The sequence below is a fragment of the Oppia nitens genome, unplaced genomic scaffold (assembly GCF_028296485.1).
Source record: "Oppia nitens isolate AA-2021 unplaced genomic scaffold, nextdenovo-longstitch-racon4-pilon3 scaffold11_pilon_pilon_pilon, whole genome shotgun sequence".
Classification (NCBI taxonomy): Eukaryota; Metazoa; Arthropoda; class Arachnida; order Sarcoptiformes; family Oppiidae; genus Oppia; species Oppia nitens.
In genome coordinates this window covers 1,652,592-1,675,180 of record NW_026533190.1, presented here as the reverse complement: position 1 = coordinate 1,675,180, position 22,589 = coordinate 1,652,592, and the positions used below count along the sequence as shown (strand labels likewise).

General features: G+C 28.7%; 7 protein-coding genes across 7 annotated transcripts; 4 read left to right on the top strand and 3 right to left on the bottom strand.

Moving 5' to 3' along the window:
- Window positions 1–43: 43 nt before the first annotated feature.
- On the bottom strand, window positions 44–5,978 carry LOC128953734 (copper-transporting ATPase 1-like). Its single transcript, XM_054299257.1, has 4 exons — window positions 5,937–5,978; window positions 1,661–3,775; window positions 609–1,588; window positions 44–535 (listed from the first exon to the last, which is right to left on the bottom strand). The coding sequence occupies exons 2-4, from the start codon at window positions 3,738–3,740 to the stop codon at window positions 44–46; spliced, it is 3,552 nt and encodes a 1,183-aa protein (XP_054155232.1). The 5' UTR covers window positions 3,741–3,775; window positions 5,937–5,978.
- A 934-nt stretch (window positions 5,979–6,912) lies between these two features.
- On the top strand, window positions 6,913–10,803 carry LOC128966333 (isochorismatase domain-containing protein 2-like). The gene is made up of 5 exons (XM_054313184.1): window positions 6,913–7,154; window positions 7,877–7,910; window positions 10,187–10,474; window positions 10,575–10,608; window positions 10,695–10,803. The coding sequence occupies exons 1-5, from the start codon at window positions 7,002–7,004 to the stop codon at window positions 10,801–10,803; spliced, it is 618 nt and encodes a 205-aa protein (XP_054169159.1). The 5' UTR covers window positions 6,913–7,001.
- LOC128966344 (E3 ubiquitin-protein ligase RNF125-like) lies at window positions 8,676–9,463 on the bottom strand. Its single transcript, XM_054313195.1, has one exon. It carries the CDS (start codon window positions 9,365–9,367, stop codon window positions 8,891–8,893), a length of 477 nt encoding a protein of 158 aa, XP_054169170.1. The 5' UTR covers window positions 9,368–9,463; the 3' UTR covers window positions 8,676–8,890.
- Window positions 10,804–11,187: 384 nt separating the features above from the next.
- Window positions 11,188–11,761, bottom strand: LOC128953723 (uncharacterized). The gene has a single exon (XM_054299246.1). The coding sequence runs from the start codon at window positions 11,752–11,754 to the stop codon at window positions 11,188–11,190; it is 567 nt and encodes a 188-aa protein (XP_054155221.1). The 5' UTR covers window positions 11,755–11,761.
- Window positions 11,762–15,432: 3,671 nt separating this feature from the next.
- Window positions 15,433–15,897, top strand: LOC128953712 (uncharacterized). The gene has a single exon (XM_054299234.1). It carries the CDS (start codon window positions 15,433–15,435, stop codon window positions 15,895–15,897), a length of 465 nt encoding a protein of 154 aa, XP_054155209.1.
- A 2,942-nt stretch (window positions 15,898–18,839) lies between these two features.
- On the top strand, window positions 18,840–19,253 carry LOC128952699 (uncharacterized). The gene is made up of 2 exons (XM_054298136.1): window positions 18,840–18,894; window positions 18,984–19,253. Exons 1-2 carry the CDS (start codon window positions 18,885–18,887, stop codon window positions 19,238–19,240), a joined length of 267 nt encoding a protein of 88 aa, XP_054154111.1. The 5' UTR covers window positions 18,840–18,884; the 3' UTR covers window positions 19,241–19,253.
- Window positions 19,254–19,720: 467 nt separating this feature from the next.
- Window positions 19,721–21,952, top strand: LOC128953702 (probable H/ACA ribonucleoprotein complex subunit 1). The gene is made up of 2 exons (XM_054299222.1): window positions 19,721–19,850; window positions 21,678–21,952. The coding sequence occupies exons 1-2, from the start codon at window positions 19,721–19,723 to the stop codon at window positions 21,950–21,952; spliced, it is 405 nt and encodes a 134-aa protein (XP_054155197.1).
- The last annotated feature ends 637 nt before the right edge of the window (window positions 21,953–22,589 follow it).

Genomic DNA, 22,589 nt, shown 5'->3' with positions numbered 1-22,589 from the left:
ATATAATTAAATAATAATAATAATAATATTTAAAAAAAGACAATTAAGTATACAATGATTTCGGTGATGACGACGACGACATATCGGTGACGTCAGTCGTCCTATTGTTGCCAGTCGTCGACTTGCGTAGCAATGGTCTCCTGGAGTCAGCAGCCGATCCTCCGATGCCGCCGACGACACCGACACTGTCATCGCCGCGATGTAACGATAGTGAGTCCAAGTCGTGTCGTAGACGATGTCTTGCGTTCAATCGCTGTAAATATTTCCGATATTCGTCAGCGGTTTCCAACTCCTGACGACTGGGTTTACGATAGAGTCTCAACAATAGCGACGAACAGACTACCGTTACCGACGAGGCGGCCATAGCTGCGGCGCCCATCCATGGCTGCAAAACCAGTGACCAGCGTAGAAACAGACCGGCAGCCAATGGTATACCAATTAGATTGTAGACAATGGCAAACAAAAAGTTGAGACGAATTCGGCGGACAGTCTTTCGGGACAAATCAATGGTCGCGTAGACGTCAAGCAAATCGTTCTGTTTGTTAGCAAATAGTAATAATAATTATTTCGGTGTCCACCCGACCGACTGTTGACGGACTACTACTTACCCGAACTAAGACAATATTGGCCGCTTCGACCGCCACATCGGTACCGTTGGCAATGGCAATGCCGACGTCTGCCTGCGCCAGTGCTGGCGAATCGTTAACACCGTCGCCAACCATTGCCACCTTCAGGCCGCGCGACTGAAACTCTCGGACTTTGGCCACTTTGTGCGACGGCAGTACTTCGGCAAATACACGTTTGAGTCCACACTGGCGGGCAATAGCTGTAGCCGAGTTCAGATTGTCGCCGGTCAACAATATTACTTCCAGTCCCAGCCGATTGCGTAACTGGTAGATAGTTAACTGGGCTTCGGGTTTGATTGGATCGGCTACTGCCAGTGCACAGACAACGTGGCCATCGATAGCGCACAAAAATACTGTTTGGCCGTTATCTTCGAGTAGACGCATTTCGGTGTCCACTTCATCGGTCACTGACATACCGTTGTTGGCAATCCATTTGCGATTACCGATAACCACTTGAAAACTATCGGCCTTTAGCTGTATCGGTGACCGTTGTTCATACAAATAGACGATATCAGTGTTGAACTCTTCATCGGCACTGATAGTAGTCTTCAGTTGATATCCATCGTCAGTATCGTCGATCAGAAAGTTTTCGTCGCTTACGATCTCATCAATGGTTTTTCGGCTGACCGAACATCGGATACCGAAACCGGGTTCGGCAACAAATTCATCGCATTTGCCATAAACACTGTTCGATGTCCGATCGGTGTCCAACTGAAACAATTTATCAACCATTTTGGACACAGCATTACCAATCGGATGTTGACTATTGGCTTCGGCAATGCCTACAGCGGCAAACATACGTTGCAGTGAACGTTGGTCAGCGAATCGGGTGATGACTATGACTTTGGTTACTACTGGTTTGCCGTAAGTAATGGTTCCCGTTTTGTCGAATATGACGGCTCCGAGTTTGTGGGCATTTTCCAGTGGTTCGGCACCTTTGATGAGTATACCGTTGACGGCACCTGTAGTGGCGAAACAAAAATCATGGATTAGTTTATAAATTTTTTTTCTCAATCAATTCAATCAATTATTACCGATTCCTGTGCCAACCATAACGGCAGTCGGTGTGGCCAATCCGAGAGCACAGGGACAGGCAATGGTCAGTACGTTGAGTGCGCACTGGAAGGCAAACTGTATGATCACTTCCTGGCGATCCATAGCCTCGTAGAGATCGGGATTTTGTTGATAGATATAATCAAAGTAGACATTACCGATGGCCATCCATACCGACAGCGTTACCAATGAAGTTAACAATACAAACGGTACAAAATAGCCGGCAATCTGGTCGGCCAACTGTTGTATCGGTGCTTTCGATGTCTGGGCCTCTTCAATGAGTTTGACAATCTGGGCCAGTGTTGTATCTTTGCCGACGTGTGTGGCGGCCATTACTAGTACTCCTTTCTGATTGATTGAACCGCCGATGACTAGCGAACCGACTTTTTTGTGTACCGGCAACGACTCGCCGGTAATCAGCGACTCGTCGACCATTGATTCGCCTTCGATGACACGTCCGTCGACCGGTATTTTGCCGCCGGAAAACACTTTCAATAGATCGCCTCTCTGGACCAGATCAACGGGTATCGGCCGGATTTCTACCGATTGGCCACCACTACTACCGGTACTAGTTTTTTCGACCAGATTGGCTTCGGTAGCCTGCAGTGACATCAGCTGCGCCAGTGCTTCGGATGTCTTACGTTTGGCCATACATTCCAGCCAACGACCCAACGCTATAAACACCAATAGCATGGGTGGTGTGTCGAAAAACGTTAGCGGACTGGCCTGAAAACCACGGGCCATATAGTAGAGCAAAATGGCTACACTGTAGAAGTACGCGATGGTAGTGGCCAGCATTATCAGGACGTCCATATTGGCCGTACCGTGTTTCAAGGCCCGATAGGCTTGGACATAGAAATGTCGACCGCCGATAAACTGGACCAAAGTGGACAGTACCAACAGTATGAGGTTCTCGAGCGATAGGCCCGGAGCCAGACAGCAATGGCCGCCATTATCGTGCGGCAGGACATACATGAAGATAATCATTGTCAGTATAGTCGGTACGCCAAATACAAGTGAAACCAGAAAACTGTTTCGCCATTTGCGTACTTCGTGTCGCATGGCCTGGTCGGTAGAATTACTGCCGACGGCCGTATCGGTAACCGGATATGCGGTAAATCCGCGGTCCATTTGTTCGACACAGTTAACAATATCGCGTGCGCCGACCAATTCCGGATCGTACCATACTTTGACCCGATGTTGTTGTTGTTTGTCCTCGTCGTCCGCCACCGCCGATGCCCGTTGTCTTCCTCCTCCTCCTCCTCTGCTGATAATGTCCACACGTTTGACACCAAATCGTTTCGCGAGTTCCTTCTCCAGAACCTCGAGATCCTTCTCGGAGCTGATCCCCAATACATGCAGTGTTATGTCGTGCAATGCGTCGCCGCCGGCGCCTACATCCCGATCGATGACAGTGGCCTCAAAACCCATATCATCAACTACTTCGGCAATCCTGTCGGGTGTTATCAGACGTGGATTGTATTCAATGTCTCCTTTCTGGGCCATCAGCGCTACCAATGCGCTCAGCACACCCTTGGTTTTCATCAACTGTTTCTCGATGTTGGCCACACACGATGCGCAGGTCATACCCCGTATCTGTAGATAACACTTGACTGGCCGTACGTGCGGTTCGTAACTACTAATGTCTAAATCACTTTTTTGGTGTGTCTTTAATTTTGTCGCTGACCGCTGCTGTTGCTGATGATCAGTATCGGTGGTCAACTTTTTGGGACTATTATTACGACAATTACCGATAGTTTCATGTCTTGTTGGTGTTGTTGTAACCGTAGGACAGGTTTCGTTGTTGTTGTCGACAAAATCTGTTTCAACCAAATCGACCGTAACATTCAATTGGCTATCCGTACGGATCAGTTGGCAAATCTGGTCGGCATCGATCACATCCGGATCGTAGACAACAATTGTTTGGCCAGTCTTAACATCGGCCGACACTATCTCCAGGCTGTCGATACCGTCGACTTCAGCGACCAGTGTCTTGAGTTTCTGGACACACGACTGGCATCGGAGGCCAGTTATCTGCAAATTTAGTACCACTTTTGTCATCACTTTTTTGTTTTTTAGTTTGTTGTTAACTAAAACTTTAAAAATATAATTTTAACAAAAAATAAATTATTATATTTTTGTTATTAAATTATTATAGAATTATATACAGAAAAAAAATTATTTTAGATTTTTTTCTAAATGAATAAATTTGTTATTAAATCTGTAAATAAACTAAAACTAAATAATAATAGTTTATATATAAAAGTTTTTTTTTGTTTAATTATTTTAATATTATTTTTTTTTTAAAACTAATGTTATAAATATTTGTATGCAATAAATTATTTTTGTTACATATATTATATTTCAATGTAAATTATATTAAAAAAAATTTTAGTTTATTTTATTTTTTAAATATTTATTTAATATCATAATATCGCGTGTATTAAATATTTTAAGTTTATATTTAATAAACGAAATACTATTATATTTTTTTATCGTAAAATTTTTATTTATACAAAAATATAATTAATTTATTATTAATAATTTCGATCAATAATATTATAATGTATTTTAAATATTTCTAAATAAATAATATATTATGTTATTATAACATTTAAAATTAATTATATTAACTATACTATTATTATTATTATTATTATTACAGTATTTTTTTAGATTAAAGTCTATATATTTTTAATAATTTTTTTTTTAATAATAACATTATTATCAATAATATATTTCATATACATTTCTAGTATCTTAAGTGGAAATAATATTAAAAAATTATAATAAGAAAATAGTTATATTGTTTCTAAATATTTTATAATATAATGATAAAAAAAATTGAAATCATTTTTTATACCGTATTTTTTACATATTATATTCAATATATATATATATATATATATTGATTATTAAAAATATATATATTAAATACTATTTTTTAAAAAAAACTATTTTTCATTATTGCTAAATGTTTACAAATAGATGTTTAAAGAAAATATTTATCAGTAATTATCTAAATAAATAAAAAAAATTATATTTATTTTATGAAAATAAATCATTTTTGAGTTCAACAACAACAACATAAAAAAATGTTTATTTAAAATACATAAAAATTAACGAAAAATAAATAAATAAACTGAAATATGATATATAAAATATTTACAATATTTTTATACCAGTATAACAAACAAACATAAATAAAATACTAATATATCAATCAATCAATTTTATTTTATTTAAAAAATAAATACATTAATCAATTTAATTAATTGATTAGAAAAATTTGTATATTTGAATGATATTGTTATCATTTTATTTAAAATATAATAATTATAATAATAATTATAATTTTGACAAAAATATAAACTTTTAGAAAACAATTTCATTATTATAGTGCAATAGTGTGTGTGTGTGTGTGTGTGTGTGTGTGTGTGTCTATGTGTGTGTGTGTGAGCACCGTTATCTACTAATATGGTATATAATCATAAGATTTTAGTGGACAGGGAGATAAAAAAAATTGAATGGAAAATTAGTACTACTAATATATATACTATGATAGACTAAATTTAATATTATAATACAACTAAAAATACATATTGATATTAAATATATGATAACTTGAGTTTATAATTATTACTTTAGTATATTTTTTTTAATTTATAAAAAATTAACTGAAATTATTTGTGTAATTAGTTTATGAATCAATGTTTTTATTGTTTAAATACCACATAAAAAACAAAATTAGATTTATTATTAATTAATAATAATAATAAAAATAATAATAATAATTATTAATTATTAATTATTAATTATTAATTATTAATTATTAATTATTAATTATTAATTATTAATTATTAATTATTAATTATTAATTATTAATTATTAATTATTAATTATTAATTATTAATTATTAATTATTAATTATTAATTATTAATTATTAATTAATTATATTAAATTTAATATTAAATTAATTAATTATTATTATTATTACTAAATTATCAGAGATAAAAAAAATTATTTATGTTTAAAAATGTTTATTAATTTTTTTAAAAATTATAGTTAATAATTTAAAAATAATATTTGAATTTAATATAAATACTAATTTGATTTTTTAAAACATATAATTTATATTAGAAATTATTAACTAACTTTATTTAACATAAATTGTTAGTTTAAATATTTATTTTTAAAAAAACTTAATTATCAAAATAATTAATTAGTAATATAATAATAAATATTTTCAAACTTACCGCTCAAACAAATTGATTGATTTTATTATTCACTTGTAATTTGAAAGTAAAAGTTAAAAAAACTAAAAGTCTAAAACTTTTTTCACACAAACTAATGAATATCACATTAAATATATTATTAAAATATATAAATAAATTAAATAAAAAAATTTTTTTATTAGAGAGCACTTTAATTATCACTGATTTAAAAAAAATAAAGTTATTGACACCCGATCGGGTCAGTGGACACCCGCTTATATTGGCCGCCAATAAGCTTAGTGTCGTGTGCATAATGTGTGCAAAAATTGCGCACCGGGTGCACAATATGGTAACTGTGCTGGCTGCTGCTACAGTAGGACACCATTAGTATTATTATCTAGATACAATACACATGTAATATTTTTAAAAAAATAGCATTGTCAAAATAATTTTTTTTTTTAAAATTGCTAATTTTTTATATGATAATTTTTTCCCCAAACTAAATTAATTATTATTTATTAAAAATTAAAAAAAAATAAATATATTTTTGTTTTCAATTGTAACGGGTGTTGTACTGTATATTTATATATAACACAAACCACTTGAAACAAACATCTATGACATCTACAATACGTGACGTCATTGTTGATGTCTGTCTGTCAACAATATAATTATTTTATTGCATTGAATCAAACATAAAGTACGTAACAGTCAATAGTTGCATAAGTATTGCGTAATATTATAATTAACTAAAATTAGTAAATATTAAATTATTTATTATTATTTTTTGCTAGTGACACTTAATTAAAAAAAAATATTTATTTTAATAAAACTAAATTTAATAAATACAATTTCTAACTTATATATATAATAATAATAATTTAACTAACTATTTTGTATCATGGTCATTATTTATGTATAAAAAATAAATTGTACATGTACAACATTTGTAAATAAATATTTTTTTGTGATGATAAAAATTATTATTATTAAAAAATAATAATAATATTACAGTTTGTTTTTTACATTGTACTTATAATAAGGAAAAAACTATATAATAAATTAATTTAGTTTTTTTTTTAAAAAACAATAATTTAATTAAAAATAATGAGTGGATGCGCACGTGTGGGACAGTTGTCGGCCAAAAAATCGGCCCTATTTTTGTGTGACCTCCAGGAAAAGTTTCGGCCAATGATCCAATACTTTCCGGCCATTGTCGAAGTTTCCCGACGGTTGCTATGCGCGGCCAAACTGTTGGACGTAAGACATAATTATTTTATTTATTTAAAAAAATAAATAAATTTTAATATGCTAAATCTATTTTGTTTTTTTAAATAGTTTTTTAAGCATGCTAAATTTTAAATTTTATTAGTTTAGAAGTTAGGAAAAATTTTTTGTTTTAAATTTTGTAAAAATATTTTAGTAGTAGTAGTAGTAGTACTAATTTTTTTAGCCACTAGTTAGTTTATCATGCTAATTTTTTTTGACTAATAATAAATTAAATAAAAGTATTATAATTTTTAATTAATATTTTTTAATTATAATTGACTACAATATATGGTATATATAAACTAGTATTAAATAATATATATATATATATATATATATATATATATATATTCGATTAAAAATAATATCGTATTATTATTATTACTTAGATATTAATGTTTTATCAATATTACTGTATTATTATTATTATCAACAAAAAATACCATATATTTAACATTTATAACAATATTTTCAATAGGCTTAACATTGGATTATTTTTGTTAAATAATAATCAAGAGATTAATTTTTTTTAAATAATAATAATTAGAAAACTATTTATTATTATTAATAATTTTTTTATTTATTTAAAGTAATTTATAATTATATTACTATTATTCAAGTATTTTGGATATATTAATACAATTATTTTTTATTAATTTTTTTAAATTATCAAATTATACTACAATTTATTTTTATTTTTTATTATTTTTTAGATGCCTGTAATAGTTACCGAACAATACCCGAAAGGTATGTCTAAAAATAAAAAATGATAATAATTTTAAACTTTTTTTTAAACTTTAAATATTACGGTAAGTATTTAAATCATTATATTACTAATGGTTAGACTGACCACCCATACAGGTGCCGCCTGTATTATACAGGAATCAAGGGTCTAATACAGGTGACAGGAAAGGGCTAACCTGTATAATAAAATATACAATTTTAAAATATGTTAAACTAATTGATTAATAAAAGTATAAAATAACTATGAATTAAGTTTTGTTAGTAAAAAATTGCTTGTATTTTTAATATACAGTTTAAATATTTCAAATATTTTTTTAAATATAAAAAATTTATAAATATTTCTAAAATAGTTCATGTTCAATATAAAATAATTTCAACTTTTTATGTAATTATAGCATCTAAATTAAATTTATTAATTAAAATTATAAATATACACGAATATATTGTTATTTAAGTACAGGTTAACATACAGGAATATAATATTTAATATACAGGAAAATACAGGTGAAAATAATAATTTTATACTATTATACAGGTTTACTAATAAATTGGGTGGTCAGTCTACTAATGGTATATATAATATATAATATAATTTTAGGATTAAATTATTAAAAAATATATATATATAATATTTTTTTTGGCGATTACAGTAATAGTTAGTAGTAATTAAATAATAATAATAATAATACAAAAAAACTAAATTTATATAAACTTATGTTTGTTTGTTGTTTAACTAATTATTAAACTGTTTTAAAAGTTTATGTGATATATAAACTTGTAATTAAATTAATACACAAAACAAACAAACAAAAAATACCTGAAAATTATTTATAGTAAATGAATAATTAATTAGTAAATAAAAAAAAACAAAAAAAAATCCAAAAAAAAATTGGTCACAAATGCCTAAAAACATTTGTAAATCGGTCGGTACTACTAAACACCTGATTGCCATTAAATGTGTCCGAACGGGTCGGGTAACGGGCCTAATATTGTCTGAACTGCTGATGATATTGATGATGACCACCGATGCCGCCGCCGCCGTCCGATACCACTTTTGTTGGCCACTCTTTAGGTACAGCGCCCGTACACTTGGGTCCGCAACGATAACAGTAGGGATTGTGTCGGCAATCAAGCAAATGACGGCGCAATTGGCCATAGAGGACAACCACCGGACAACCTTTAGCCGCGTACGTACAGCTAATACGTTGGCCGTCGATAAACTGGCCAATCTTTGTGTTCGGTAGCAAACACCACTGGTTTTCCGTACGTGTTGTTCGGCCGCACTGCGGACACACCAGTAGCCGTCGGCCGGCCAGTATCGATTGGCCAATACAGTCGGCGCAAAACGTATGGCCACAGCGGGTGGTCATCGGCTGATCGAATATCAGTAGACATATCGGACAGGTTAGGTCACGCGCTAGACGCGTGCCCTGCAAGTCCACGAATCGGCTGATGTCCATTTGATTGGTGCCGATCAATGTGTGTCCGCGCGTGAAATGAGATGATAATTGATTTTTTTGAGATAAACTTTTTTTTTTAGTAACTAATTATTAATTTAATTAATTAATTTTTTTCAACAAAAAAAATGGAAAAAGTATTCAGTGTTTAGCAAAAAAAAATTAAGTTTTAGTTTAGTTTTTTTAATGTATTTTTCCTCAAGTATTGAGAGTCTAAAAAAAAATACTGCAATTTTTTTTTTGGTAATGTATTTATGTATTATTAATTACAGTGTGTTTTCAATATTATAATATTTAGTAAAAAAATGTATTAATCATATGAAATGTATTGACCAAAAAAAAATGTATTAATAATTTGTTTCACATTTTAAAAATTATTCTCACATTTTTAGACTAATAATAATAATAATAATCATAATTAATACTAATTAACAAACATTTTAATTTTAAATAACTAAAAGTTTGTTTTTATTATTATTATTATTATTAATTGGTATTGAATTTCAATACATTTCATAGTATAGTAGAGTACAGTTGAGAAAAAAATATTTTTTTTAAAAACTTATTACAACTTTTATTAGTTTATTATTTGAATTTTAATTCAAACCCATTATTATTATTACTGTAATATAATTAGTATTACATTACACTATAAGTTATTTTTGTTTTATAAATATTTAGAAAACTTTATAACATTTATTAATTGTTTTTATACATACAATATATTTTTTAATTAATTAATTTTAGTTGTTTTAAAAAATTGATAATTTTTTTTGTTGATGTATTTATCTATTGATTGATTGATTGAATTGATTGACACAGGTTTGGGTCCGACTGTCCCAGAGCTGGGACTACAGGACTATCCGGACATCAAACCGGTGGCCAAAACCCAGTTTTCGATGTTTACGGCCGATGTCCTGAAGACACTGAAATCGGATTATCCGGACATCAATAGTATCATATTGTGCGGCATTGAAACGCATGTCTGTGTTCAGGGGACAGCCCTACAGGCCCTGAGCGACGGCTACGACGTTCACATAGTAGTGGACGGCTGTAGTTCACGATCTCTGGTCGACCGTATGTTTGGTTTTGATCGCGTGAAAGCCGCCGGTAATTTTTGTGGCCACAAAATAAAACAAAAATAAATAATTTTCTTTAATTAAATTTTTTTTATATAACCAAAAAAAATCAATTCAATTCAATTTCATAGGCGCTTGGCTTACAACCAGTGAATCGGTTATATTGTAAGTAAATTTTTTTTTAATTAATTTTGTTTTTTTTAAAAATTATTTAGTTTTTTTAATAACTAATTTTGTTATTATTATTATAGAGGTTTGGTGGGCGACTCATCCCATCCCAAGTTCAGGGATTGCCAGAAACTGATTATGCAATCGGCACCCGATTCCGGACTATTGTCACTATTGGCGCAAAAAATTTAAAAACATTTTTTTTTGTTAAAAATAATAATAATTATTATTTTTTTGAATAATTTAACCAAAATATTCTGTTATTACCGTAGTTTATATATATATATATAAACTATAAATATATTTTTCTATTTGAATTTTTTTATTTTTAAATAATTAAATAAAATTTATTAATTTTAATTTAATTGCTAATACATATATTTTATTTATTTATGATTTCATTTTTAATACAGTGTTTACTACTCTAAGGTATGATTTTATTATAAAAAAATTGTAAATAATATTTATTTTTTAAAAAAACAATCAATTAGTATAACTATTAGTAAAATTCATATATAATTAATCATCAATTAGTAGTAGTAGTAGTAGTTGTTGTTATATAAACAATAAAATCAATTATAATATACCAAACAAGCCATAGATAGCCAGTAATACCGTTCCCACACAAACATCACTAATCACTGGATGATAACAGTCATCGCCATCACCAGTGTTTAGTTGGCCACTGCTAGTATCGGCGGCGGCGGTGGTGGCAGCGGACACTACCATCAGATCCTTGCCGGCCGTAACCGTAGCAAAACTGGGACCTTCGACCGATACTTCGCACATATAGTGGCCACTGGTTTGCGGCTGTATTGACTCGAGTACTACCGACTTCGGGCCACTTTGATCCAAGTTTACCGTAATACCGGGTGTCGGAAATAACTTAATCGATGGCCGATCGCGGGGCAGATATCGGAAAAATTCGTGTCCACTACTTGCGTACCATTTGACTGAATACAGTTGTTCATTGGTGGCCAACTCGTACTGACAGTTTAGCTGAACTGATTGATTGACACGTGCAGGTGATGGTACGTCCATACGGGTTATGGTCAACCCGTGCACCACTACCACTGTTGGACCGGCAGTCACGGCCAACAGTATTGTTGTGGTCAATAGGTTTTGTATGGATGATAAATACATGATTTTTTTTTGGGGGGGGGTGGGGGTGTATGGGTGGGTACTACTGATATATACTTTATATATAATTTTTTATATATATATAAAAAAAAATAGTTTACATAATAACTGTTGTGTCATCAATACGTGTTATACTTATTATATAAATGACTTATTATTGATAATTATATAATTAGTTTTCCATAAAACAAGTATTAAACTGTATGTATAGTTATAAATAGTCTATTAATGATTTAATTATCTAATATTTATATTTATATTACTAGTATTTATAACTTAAATATTAAAGTCCATCTCAATTTGTTTGTTAATTTATTTTTATCTTAAATATCAATATTACAAATATAATAATAACAATAAATAAATAAAATAAAATTCAAAAAAAGTCATTGAAATACAAGCTATTAATATCTATATTATATAAAAATAATTATTGAATATTTAGATTATATAATATTTTAGTTAATTTTTTTTCGAAAAAAAAATTATTTAAAAAATTTATTATTTAAAAAAATATAATTTTGAAGATTATATAATAATATAAAATATATATACGATAGTCACCAACGATATTATAATCATTGGCCAATTTGTAGGCCCGATTTGGTTACAGCTATTTACCGCTGATGGCAACACTGTTAACATTCGGTCGGCCCGATAGACTTGTCGGTCGCCGGTATCGACCAGACATGCATACTGGCCACTCGTTTCGGTATCAATCTGTAGTAGCCTTATCGATCGCGGGCCACTATTCATAACATCTATATCCAAACCGGGCAGCCGGTAGACGGTTATGGCTGGCAAACCAGTTTTCGGTACATACCTATAGAATAGGCTACCATTTTTATGCCATTCAATGGCATACAGTTCCTCATTATCAGCCAATTCATACACACAATCTAATCTAATTGATTGATTCACACGTGCAGGCAATGGTATAATATCAACACGTGTTAGGTTGACGGCTTGGACTATATGATGATGATGACCAGTGGCCACTATTATGGCCAATAATAATAATACTGTAATCATTATTAAAATATTTTAACACATTTTTTTGGGGGGGTACTATTATTAAACAAACAACATGTTTAACAACATGTTTATTATGTGATAATTGTTTTTTTTAATATAACCATATAATTGTATAACTTTAATAACTAGAATATTTATTTTTTAAATTAAATAATAATTATATATTAAAATTTTTATCACTTATTAAATAAATATTATATAATTTTTAAATATATTTCCATAAAAGTATATGATATCAACAATTTTGATTAAAACTATTTTTATATATCATAATATATATATTAAGTTTATAATTTGATAATTAATACTGTATATGTAATTTATATGTAATACAGGTATTATATTATGATATGTATATTAATTATACATAATAATTGCTTATTGTAAACATATAATATATTATTATTATATTAAATTGAAGGTTAAATTTTTAAACAAACAAAATCATATATTATAAATACACTTACAGTTAGTGTAGTATTAACTGTAGGTATTTGTATATATTGATAATAATTAATGATAATTTTTTATTAGATAATAAATTTAAATTTTTACTCAATTTACATAAAATTAAACAAATATTTGGTTAACAACAAAAAATAATAATAATTAAAAACTAACAAAATATGTTATTTTTCAAAATAAAAGTTATAGAAAATTTATATTTTTCAATATCTTATAGATACAGTATATACTGTATTGAAAACATTTTATTTAATACATAATAACTTTATAAAAAAATATTTTTAAAAACATTGCTAGAGATATTATAAATATATATATATACAGTATATTATTGTTAATAATAAACATTAATACTAATAAAATAACAATTTTAATCCTATTAATTATTTGTTATATTAAAAAAACAAAACTTTTCAAGTTTTTTTTTGAAAATTATTTATACGCTTAAAATAATAATTTTATTATATCTTTTTTAAAAAAATAGATAAATGTTTTTTTTATTATTATTTTAATATATGTAAAATAAAATATGTATTATATATTTGTTAGAATTGACATAAAAAATTTGTAATATAATAATAATAATAATCATATATTGAATATTATAATTTCAATTGATTGAAATAATTAAAAAATATAAATTTATATCATATTATTATTGAAATGAATATTTTAAAAAATAATTACTTTTGTAATAAATTGATAATAATAATAATTACTGTATTTTAATTTTTTATTTAAAATTCAAAGTGATATATAAATTTATATATAGAAACAGTATTTAATAACTAAAAAAAAATATTAGAAATAAAATAAAGATTTTAGTTATTATTAGATTTATTAATCACAACAAAACAATTGATGGTCTTTTTTTTCGTCCAAATCTATTGGGACACACAAATAATTGGACACAAATTATTGTTTGTCACTACATATTCATACATCGATTAGCCTATCATTGACTACACCAATGGATCAGTCAGTTTAGTTAGAATGTATGTACCAATTGGCTGCCAAATGAGGAACTGTATGCCAACTGAATGGCATAAAAAATTGTTGTCTAAATTCTATAGAGAATATGCCGAAAGCTGGTTAAACCGGCCATAATAAACATGTTGTTAAACAATTTGTTTGTTTAATAATAGTACCCCCAAAAAAAAGTGTTAAAATATTTTACTAATGATTGCACTATTATTGGCCATAATAGTGGCCACTGGTCATCATAATCATCAGCATATAGTACAAGCTGTCAACGTAACACATTATCAAATTATAAACTTAATATCTATATATATATATATATATGTTATGATCAGGGTTTTAAAAATGGCAGGCATAAACAATAGATGCCAATTTTGCCAAATGCCTGCCCTGTCTCTGCCATGCCCTGGGCATCTATTTTCAGGTGGTGACACCTATTATTTTAATTTTAGATTATTAATTAATTTATAAAACATTGTTTTTATAATATATTTGCTTGTATTTTTGTTTTGTATACCTTTAAATAAAAACGTAATATCATTGGAAATAAGTAAATTAATTGTAAATTTAATTAACACGTTAAAACACTAAATTACATTATTTTTATAAATACAGTTGTTTTTTAGCAATTTAAATTGGCAGGCAAATAAAATAGATGCCCAAAATGAATGCATTCATGGCATCTATTTGGGCATTGCCAGGACAGGCATTTATTTCCTTAAAACCCTGGTTATGATATATAAAAATAGTTTTAATCAAAATTGATGATATCATATACTTTTATGGAAATATTTTTTTAAAAATATAATATTAATTTAATAAGTGAAAAAAATTTGTGAATATATTTATTAAAAAAATTAATTTAGTTAAATTAAAATTAATTAGTTATTAAAGTTATAAACATTTAATATAACATTTAATATAATTATGATTATTTGTAAACCAATCTGTGCCAAATTATTGGTCCCGAAGGTCACAGTTTTGCTACGGTTACGGCCGTCAAATATCCGATGGTAGTGTCCGCCACCGCTATCGTCGCCGCCGCCGATACTAGCGGTGGCCAACTAATCATTGGTTATTGATGATGTTTTTTTTGTGGGAACGGTATCCATACAACACCTATTGACCTCAACAATACTGTTGGCGGTCATTGCGGGTCCAACAGTAGTAGTAGTGGTGCACGGGTTGACCATAACCCGTATGGACGTACCATCGCCTGCACGTGTGAACCAATCAGTTCAGCTAAACTGTCAGTACGAGTTGGCCACCAATGAACAACTGTATTCAGTCAAATGGTACGGAAGTAGTGGACACGAATTTTTCCGATATCTGCCCCGCGATCGGCCATCGATTAAGTTATTTCCGACACCCGGTATTTCGGTAAACTTGTATCAAAGTGGCCCGAAGTCGGTAGTACTCGAGTCAATACAGCCGCAAACCAGTGGCCACTATATGTGCGAAGTATCGGTCGAAGGTCCCAGTTTTGCTACGGTTACGGCCGGCAAGGATCTGATGGTAGTGTCCGCTGCCACCACTGCCGCCGCCGATACTAGCAGTGGCCAACTAAACACTGGTGATGGCGATGACTGTTATCATCCAGTGATTAGTGATGTTTGTGTGGTAACGGTATTACTGGCTATCTATGGATTGTTTGGTATATTATAATTGATTCTATTGTTTATATAACTACTATTACTGAGTGAGTCTTAAACAGCGGCGCCGACGACGACAGCGACGATGCTTTTAATTTCAATTATCTGGTCAACAATATTTTCGATTTAAAAATGACCAAGGTGGCAATGTTGTAAATAATTTTTGAACTAAATAATATTGTAATTGGTAATTTTTTTTTTTTAAATAATTGCATGATTGGCCAGATAATTGCAGTCGACTATCATTTTTACAATTTTTTTAACAGTTTCGACTGTATATTATATTTTAAATAATGCAATTAATTAAAAAAATTACCAATTACAATCTTATTTTTGTTTAAAATTATCTACAACATTGCCACCATTGGTCACTTTTAAATCCAACGTATTGTTTGACCAGATAATTGAAATTAAAAGCATCGCCGCTATCGTCGTCGTCGTCGTCGGCGCCGCTGTTTAAGACTCTCACTCACAGTAATAACTACTACAATATTACTGAACCATATATTGATATATTTATATCAGGGTAAAGCAAGTGATTGGTAGAGTGGGGGGAGGGTTGTCAAACCAAATGACCCTACATAAAATCAAGATTTTCGGATTTGATCACCCTCTCCAGACTTTTTAAGAAAATTGTCGCTTAAAAACAAAAAAAATACGTTTCCCTAAAATTTCGGCGTTAATTACGCCGACATTTTTTTTAAATTTATAAAAATTTTAATTTTAATTGATACTATTTTACGTAATTATTATTATGTTTTTTTAGAATTTATATCAATCTAATTATTGATTAAAAAAAATAAATAGATAATTAGTTATCATTACGTTAAAAATCATCAAAAATAACATTATTTTTAATTAAAATATTTAACTAAAAATTACATATTTATAATCATATTACAATTTGAATAGAAGTTAAAGATAAAAAAAACAATAACTAATTAGATTGACTAGAGTTTTTATTGATAATTTTTAAAATTTTAGCCATCGGCGCCGAAAATTAGTAGGGGACTTTTTTGGCTTGAGTCCAGGGGGTAACCCTCCTACGACCAACCGACCACTTAACCTTTACCACCACCACCACCACCATCACCACTACCGGCACCACCAATACCGGCACCAATACTGCGAAAAATCACGACGATTACCACTGCCATCATAACTAGCACTACTACTACCAGCACTAATACTACCCCCGCTATCAAAAGATTTACGACTAGCACTGGTACCACCATTTTTACGTAGACTTGAAGTATCGCGACGATCATCACCGGTAACTAATACAATAATATATATATATATATAATATTATTAATATATATATATATATATATTTGAATAATAATAAATAAAATTTTCAGTTTTTTTTAAAGTTTAGTTAACAAATTACTAATATTAATTCATTCATTAATAAATAAATAATAAATGCCATTTTTTTAATAATATAAAATACTAAAAAATATGATATACTAAAATATAGTAATATCATTTAGCATATATATATATATATAGTCACTGATTGACATACAGTATTGTATAGATAGTCGGGTCGATAGACGTCTATATGGATTCACACAAATTGTTTCGCAGAGATTCTGTACATAAAATATATACATGTTATGTATATTTGACTGAACTTTGGCACTGATATATATATATATATATATATATATATACAGTTATATAGTCACCTCCCTATGCTCTATAAACTCTCATTCAATCACATATTATTACATAAATATACAAATAATTTTAAATATATATAAATCCATAGACACATTAAAAATATTCATTTTAATTTTTAACCAATAGTTTCTTGTATTGTCTGAGATTTACAGATAAAACCCTACCGTGCCTTAAAAACTAACTCAAACATGGGGGGTCTTCCTATGGATCCGATATCACCACTTTCACACACACACACTCACACACATTCCCATCTATGGTTGCCATCACAGGCATAATCTACCGGACAATGCCGGGCATTGAATGTGCAGTGTTTTCGTGTGTCCGGCACTAACTAATCTGTCAAACCATATATTATCTGACAATAAAATAAAAATAAAATTTAACAATTTTTTTGTTGATATTATAATTATTATTTTTTAAAAAATAATTTTTTATCAATGCTTATATAGATTTCGCTAAACAATGGTTTTTATTTCATAATAATAAAGTTATTTTATTTATTTAAGTTATTTTTGTTGGTTTACAACATACAGTACAGTCACACAAAAAATAATAGATATAATGATTAGCGACGGCAACGGCCAGCCATCCATCCATTTGGCTGACCAGTGGTGGCCGAACCCCACAACTATTTTTACAACAATGTTTGCCAATTATCAGGAATTATATTATAAATATTATAAATATTATAAATAGGATTTGATTTTTTTAGATAATTAATATCTATTTTATAAACAAAATTAACATGGTACAATTACTATACAGTACGTATATCAATTAAAAATTAAATTTTAATTGAAATATATATATATAATACTGTTTATTAAAACAAATCAAATCAAAGCTTAATAATTTTTTTTAATTATTAATATATTTTACATAAATTAACTCTTTTATTTAATTAAATTATTATTTAATTAAATAAATAACTCATTTAAGTACACGTTATATAATATTGTAAAGTTATAAAAATAAAAATAAAATTATTAATTAATTTTGTTAATACTTAACAACCTAAATGTTTTTAATATTTAATACAGTTTTTGTAAAATATGGATGCACATTAATTATTAAAAATAAAATATAAGTGTTATATTATTATTATTAATAATAATTTATTAAACACACATTGTTTAAGTTTATTATTAAAACAGTCAATCCATTGATTTATGTTTATTGATAATTATTTTAAAAATAAAGTTAATTATATATATTAATAAAATGCAACAAAACAATCAAATAATTTCTACATTATTAACGTTTGTAACTATTGTTGTTATTATTATTATTTTACATTTATTATCAAACAATATGATTGACGGTTTGTAATTAAATATATTAGTATTTTCAAAAAAAAAAATTATATATATATATATATATACTATTCTTGAAATATATTATTTATATTAGCTGCCGGTGCTGGTCGTAGTGGTAGTGATAGTGCCAGTAGTGGTGGTCGTCGTGATTACGGTTCGTTTGGCAGTAAAGGTGCCGCCGCTGCTCGTAGTGGAGGTACTGGTGGTAAGGTTGCCGGTAGTGTAGCTTTTTCTGGTAGCGGTAAATGTATTGAAGTTAACAAACCGTGTAATCCATCGTATATTAAACAATGTTGTGGTGACCTAACCTGTAAAGAGATTACCAGAACTACTGGTCAATGTTTGAACTAAAAAAAAAATCAAAAATATTTTTTTAATAAAAAAACAAAACTCTATAATTAATTTGTAATAAAATTTTAATAATCTAACAAGGCAGTTTGTTATGAAATTGGTGTCAATTATTATTAGTTTTTATATAATATAATTAATCAATTTTATAATTTCATAATTATGTTTAATTTTTCTGAAATATTTTCAAAAGTAAAAATTAAGTTTTTTTTAAAAAAAATATTTATATATAATAATTTGCTTGAAATTGTTATCAATTAAATATTATTTGTAAATTGATTTTTTTAATATTAAATTTTAATATGTAAATTTAATTAAAATTTTAAAGTAGTAGCAGTAGTAATGATAGCTATATATATATATATATATATATAAACAATAAAATCAATTATAATATACCAAACAATCCATAGATAGCCAGTAATACCGTTACCACACAAAACATCATTAATCACTGGATGATAACAGTCATCGCCATCACCAATGTTTAGTTGGCCACTGCTAGTATCGGCTGCGACGGTAGCGGTGACCGGTAGCGGACACTACCAACTGTCCGATTGTCGGTCCGATCCTCGATCCAATACAACCACTTTCGCATACATTCCCATATATGGTTAGTGGCGATCGTCGAGATTTTTATAGTATACGTAGGGTTAGATTAGATTCCCTCCCTCGTCTTATATTCCATAAGTTCCTTATATTCCCTGTTCCCTGGGAATTCCCTGGGAAGACATTTCCTTGTGGTACCACCTATCGTACCCTAACTCACATTACATAATGTTTTATTAAAAACATGTTTGTATAGTAAATGTCTACAAAATGTATTTAATGTTTTTACTAAATGTTTAATATTATTAGAATCATATTTTGATTGAGTTATTACTAACATAATGGTCCCAATTGAAACACATAGTCATTGAGATTAGGTACTTTTTAATGTATGACAAATTATATTTTCCCTTTCTAACGATCAAGGGAGGGAATATAATATATTTTCCATATTTTCCGGGAAAATTGGAGGGATTTTATCTGGGAACTTCCCTCCCTGGGAATCTCAATCTAACCCTAAGTATACGTAATAATAATAATAATAATAATAATAATTTGTTTATAAAATTATATTAATTATCTAAAAAAAATCAAATCCTATTTATAATATAATTTCTGATATTTGGCAAACATTGTTGTTATATAGTTGTCGGGTTTGGCCGCCAGTTCATGAACGACGAGGACGACGACTGGTCAGCCAAATGGATGGATGGCTGGCCGTTGCCGTCGCTAATCATTATATCTATTATTTTCAGTGTGACTGTACTGTATGTTGTAAACCAACAAAAATAACTAAAAATAAAATAAAATTATTGATTTTTTATGAAATTAAAACCATTGTCTATCGAATTTATGGTTTTGACAGATTGACCTAACCTAACCATATATGGGAATGTATGCGAAAGTGGTTGTATTGGATCGAGGATCGGACCGACAATCGGACAGTTGGTAGTGTCCGCTACCGGTCACCGCTACCGTCGCAGCCGATACTAGCAGTGGCCAACTAAACATTGGTGATGGCGATGACTGTTATCATACAGTGATTAGTGATTTTTTGTGTGGGAACGGTATTACTGGCTATCTATGGATTGTTTGGTATTATTGGTATGACTACTATTATCTATTATTATCTAGTTAATTTTATAATTATTTAAAAAAAAATATGTAAAAAATATGCTTTAAAAAATTATATATCAATATCTAATATAAACTAATTATAATACTCTTTATAAAAGTTATAAAAATTACTTCTTAAATAAAACTCTTTTATAATATATATATATAATTTACTTAATAAAACAGTTTAGTACATATTATATAACATTAATTATAAAATTAAATTATTAATTAAATACCTAAATGTTTTTAATATTGATGCACCAACTTTTAATATATATATATATATATATATAATTAAGATATTTTAACATATAATACTAATAATTATTTTTTATTAAATGTCTACAAAGGGTCTTTTTTTATTTAAAGAGTCTATTAATTGATTTAAGTTTTTTATATTATATTTTTTTTAAAAAAACCCAAATAATTATTAATAAAATGCAACAAAACTATCGACTTGTTGTTGTTGTTGTTGTTATCATACAGTTATTGGCAAACAATATGATTGACGGTATTTATTAATATATATTTGATATATATTTATATATATATGATATATATAAATATATATATGCTAAATAATACTAAATTTTAGTATACTTTTTTTTAGTACGTTATATTATTAAAGATGACGTTTATTATTATTTATTTATTTTAATTAATTAATTAATAGTAACTTGTTAACTAAACCAACAAAAAAAAAACCTGAAAATTTTATTTATTTATAGTATTATTAATCAAATATATATATATATATATATTATTATATTAGCTGCCGGTGGTCGTGGTAGTGGTGGTAGTGGTAATGATGATCGTCGAGATACTGCTGGTCTACTTAGGAATGCTGGTGCCAGCAGTGGTGGTGGTGGTGGTAGTCGTAGTGATAGTAGTGCTTACGATGGCGGCGGTGGTCGCGGTGGTGGTGCTGGTCGTAGTGCTGCCTATGATAGTGGTGGTGATCGTCGAGATTTTTCTAGTATACGTAATAATAATAATAAGGGTGGTGCCAGTAATGGTGGTATTGGTCGTGGTAATGGTAAAGGTTAATAGTGGTAGCAACCTTGATTACTTGTCAATTTAAAAAATAAAATAAAAATAAATAAATACTTTTAGTTAATAAATTTACGGCAAATAAATTATATTGATATAAAACAATTTAAAATAATTTAATGGCAATTCAACAACAACAACAAAAATCATAATGTTTATAACATCAATTAAAGTAAAATTATCTATATATATATATCAGCGTTAAGTAAGGGGGTAGGGGTAAGATCAAAATACCCCCTATGATCGAGAAATTGGGATTTTACCCCCCCTTCCCCTCTCCAGACTTTCGGAGGTTATAATTTTTCTATATATTAGAAAAATCAGAGGCAATGATAGAGACGAGGACAGGGCTATTGGGTGGTCGATATGCAGTCAGTAAGTTTGGACCATTGATTCAGAAACTGGCCGTAAAGTGATTGAAACCGCCGGACATACGGATACGTGCGACCAATATATTCAATGTATTCATTCAAATAAAATTTTATATAATTAATTGTATTTTAAATAACTTTTTAAACTTTTTTTTAAAAAAAAAAATAATTATTACTAATTTTTAAATTAGTTATCTATATATGTAAGCGAGTAATCAATAGGGGTAATAAATAAATTGATAATAAAGTTTTTATTAGTTATA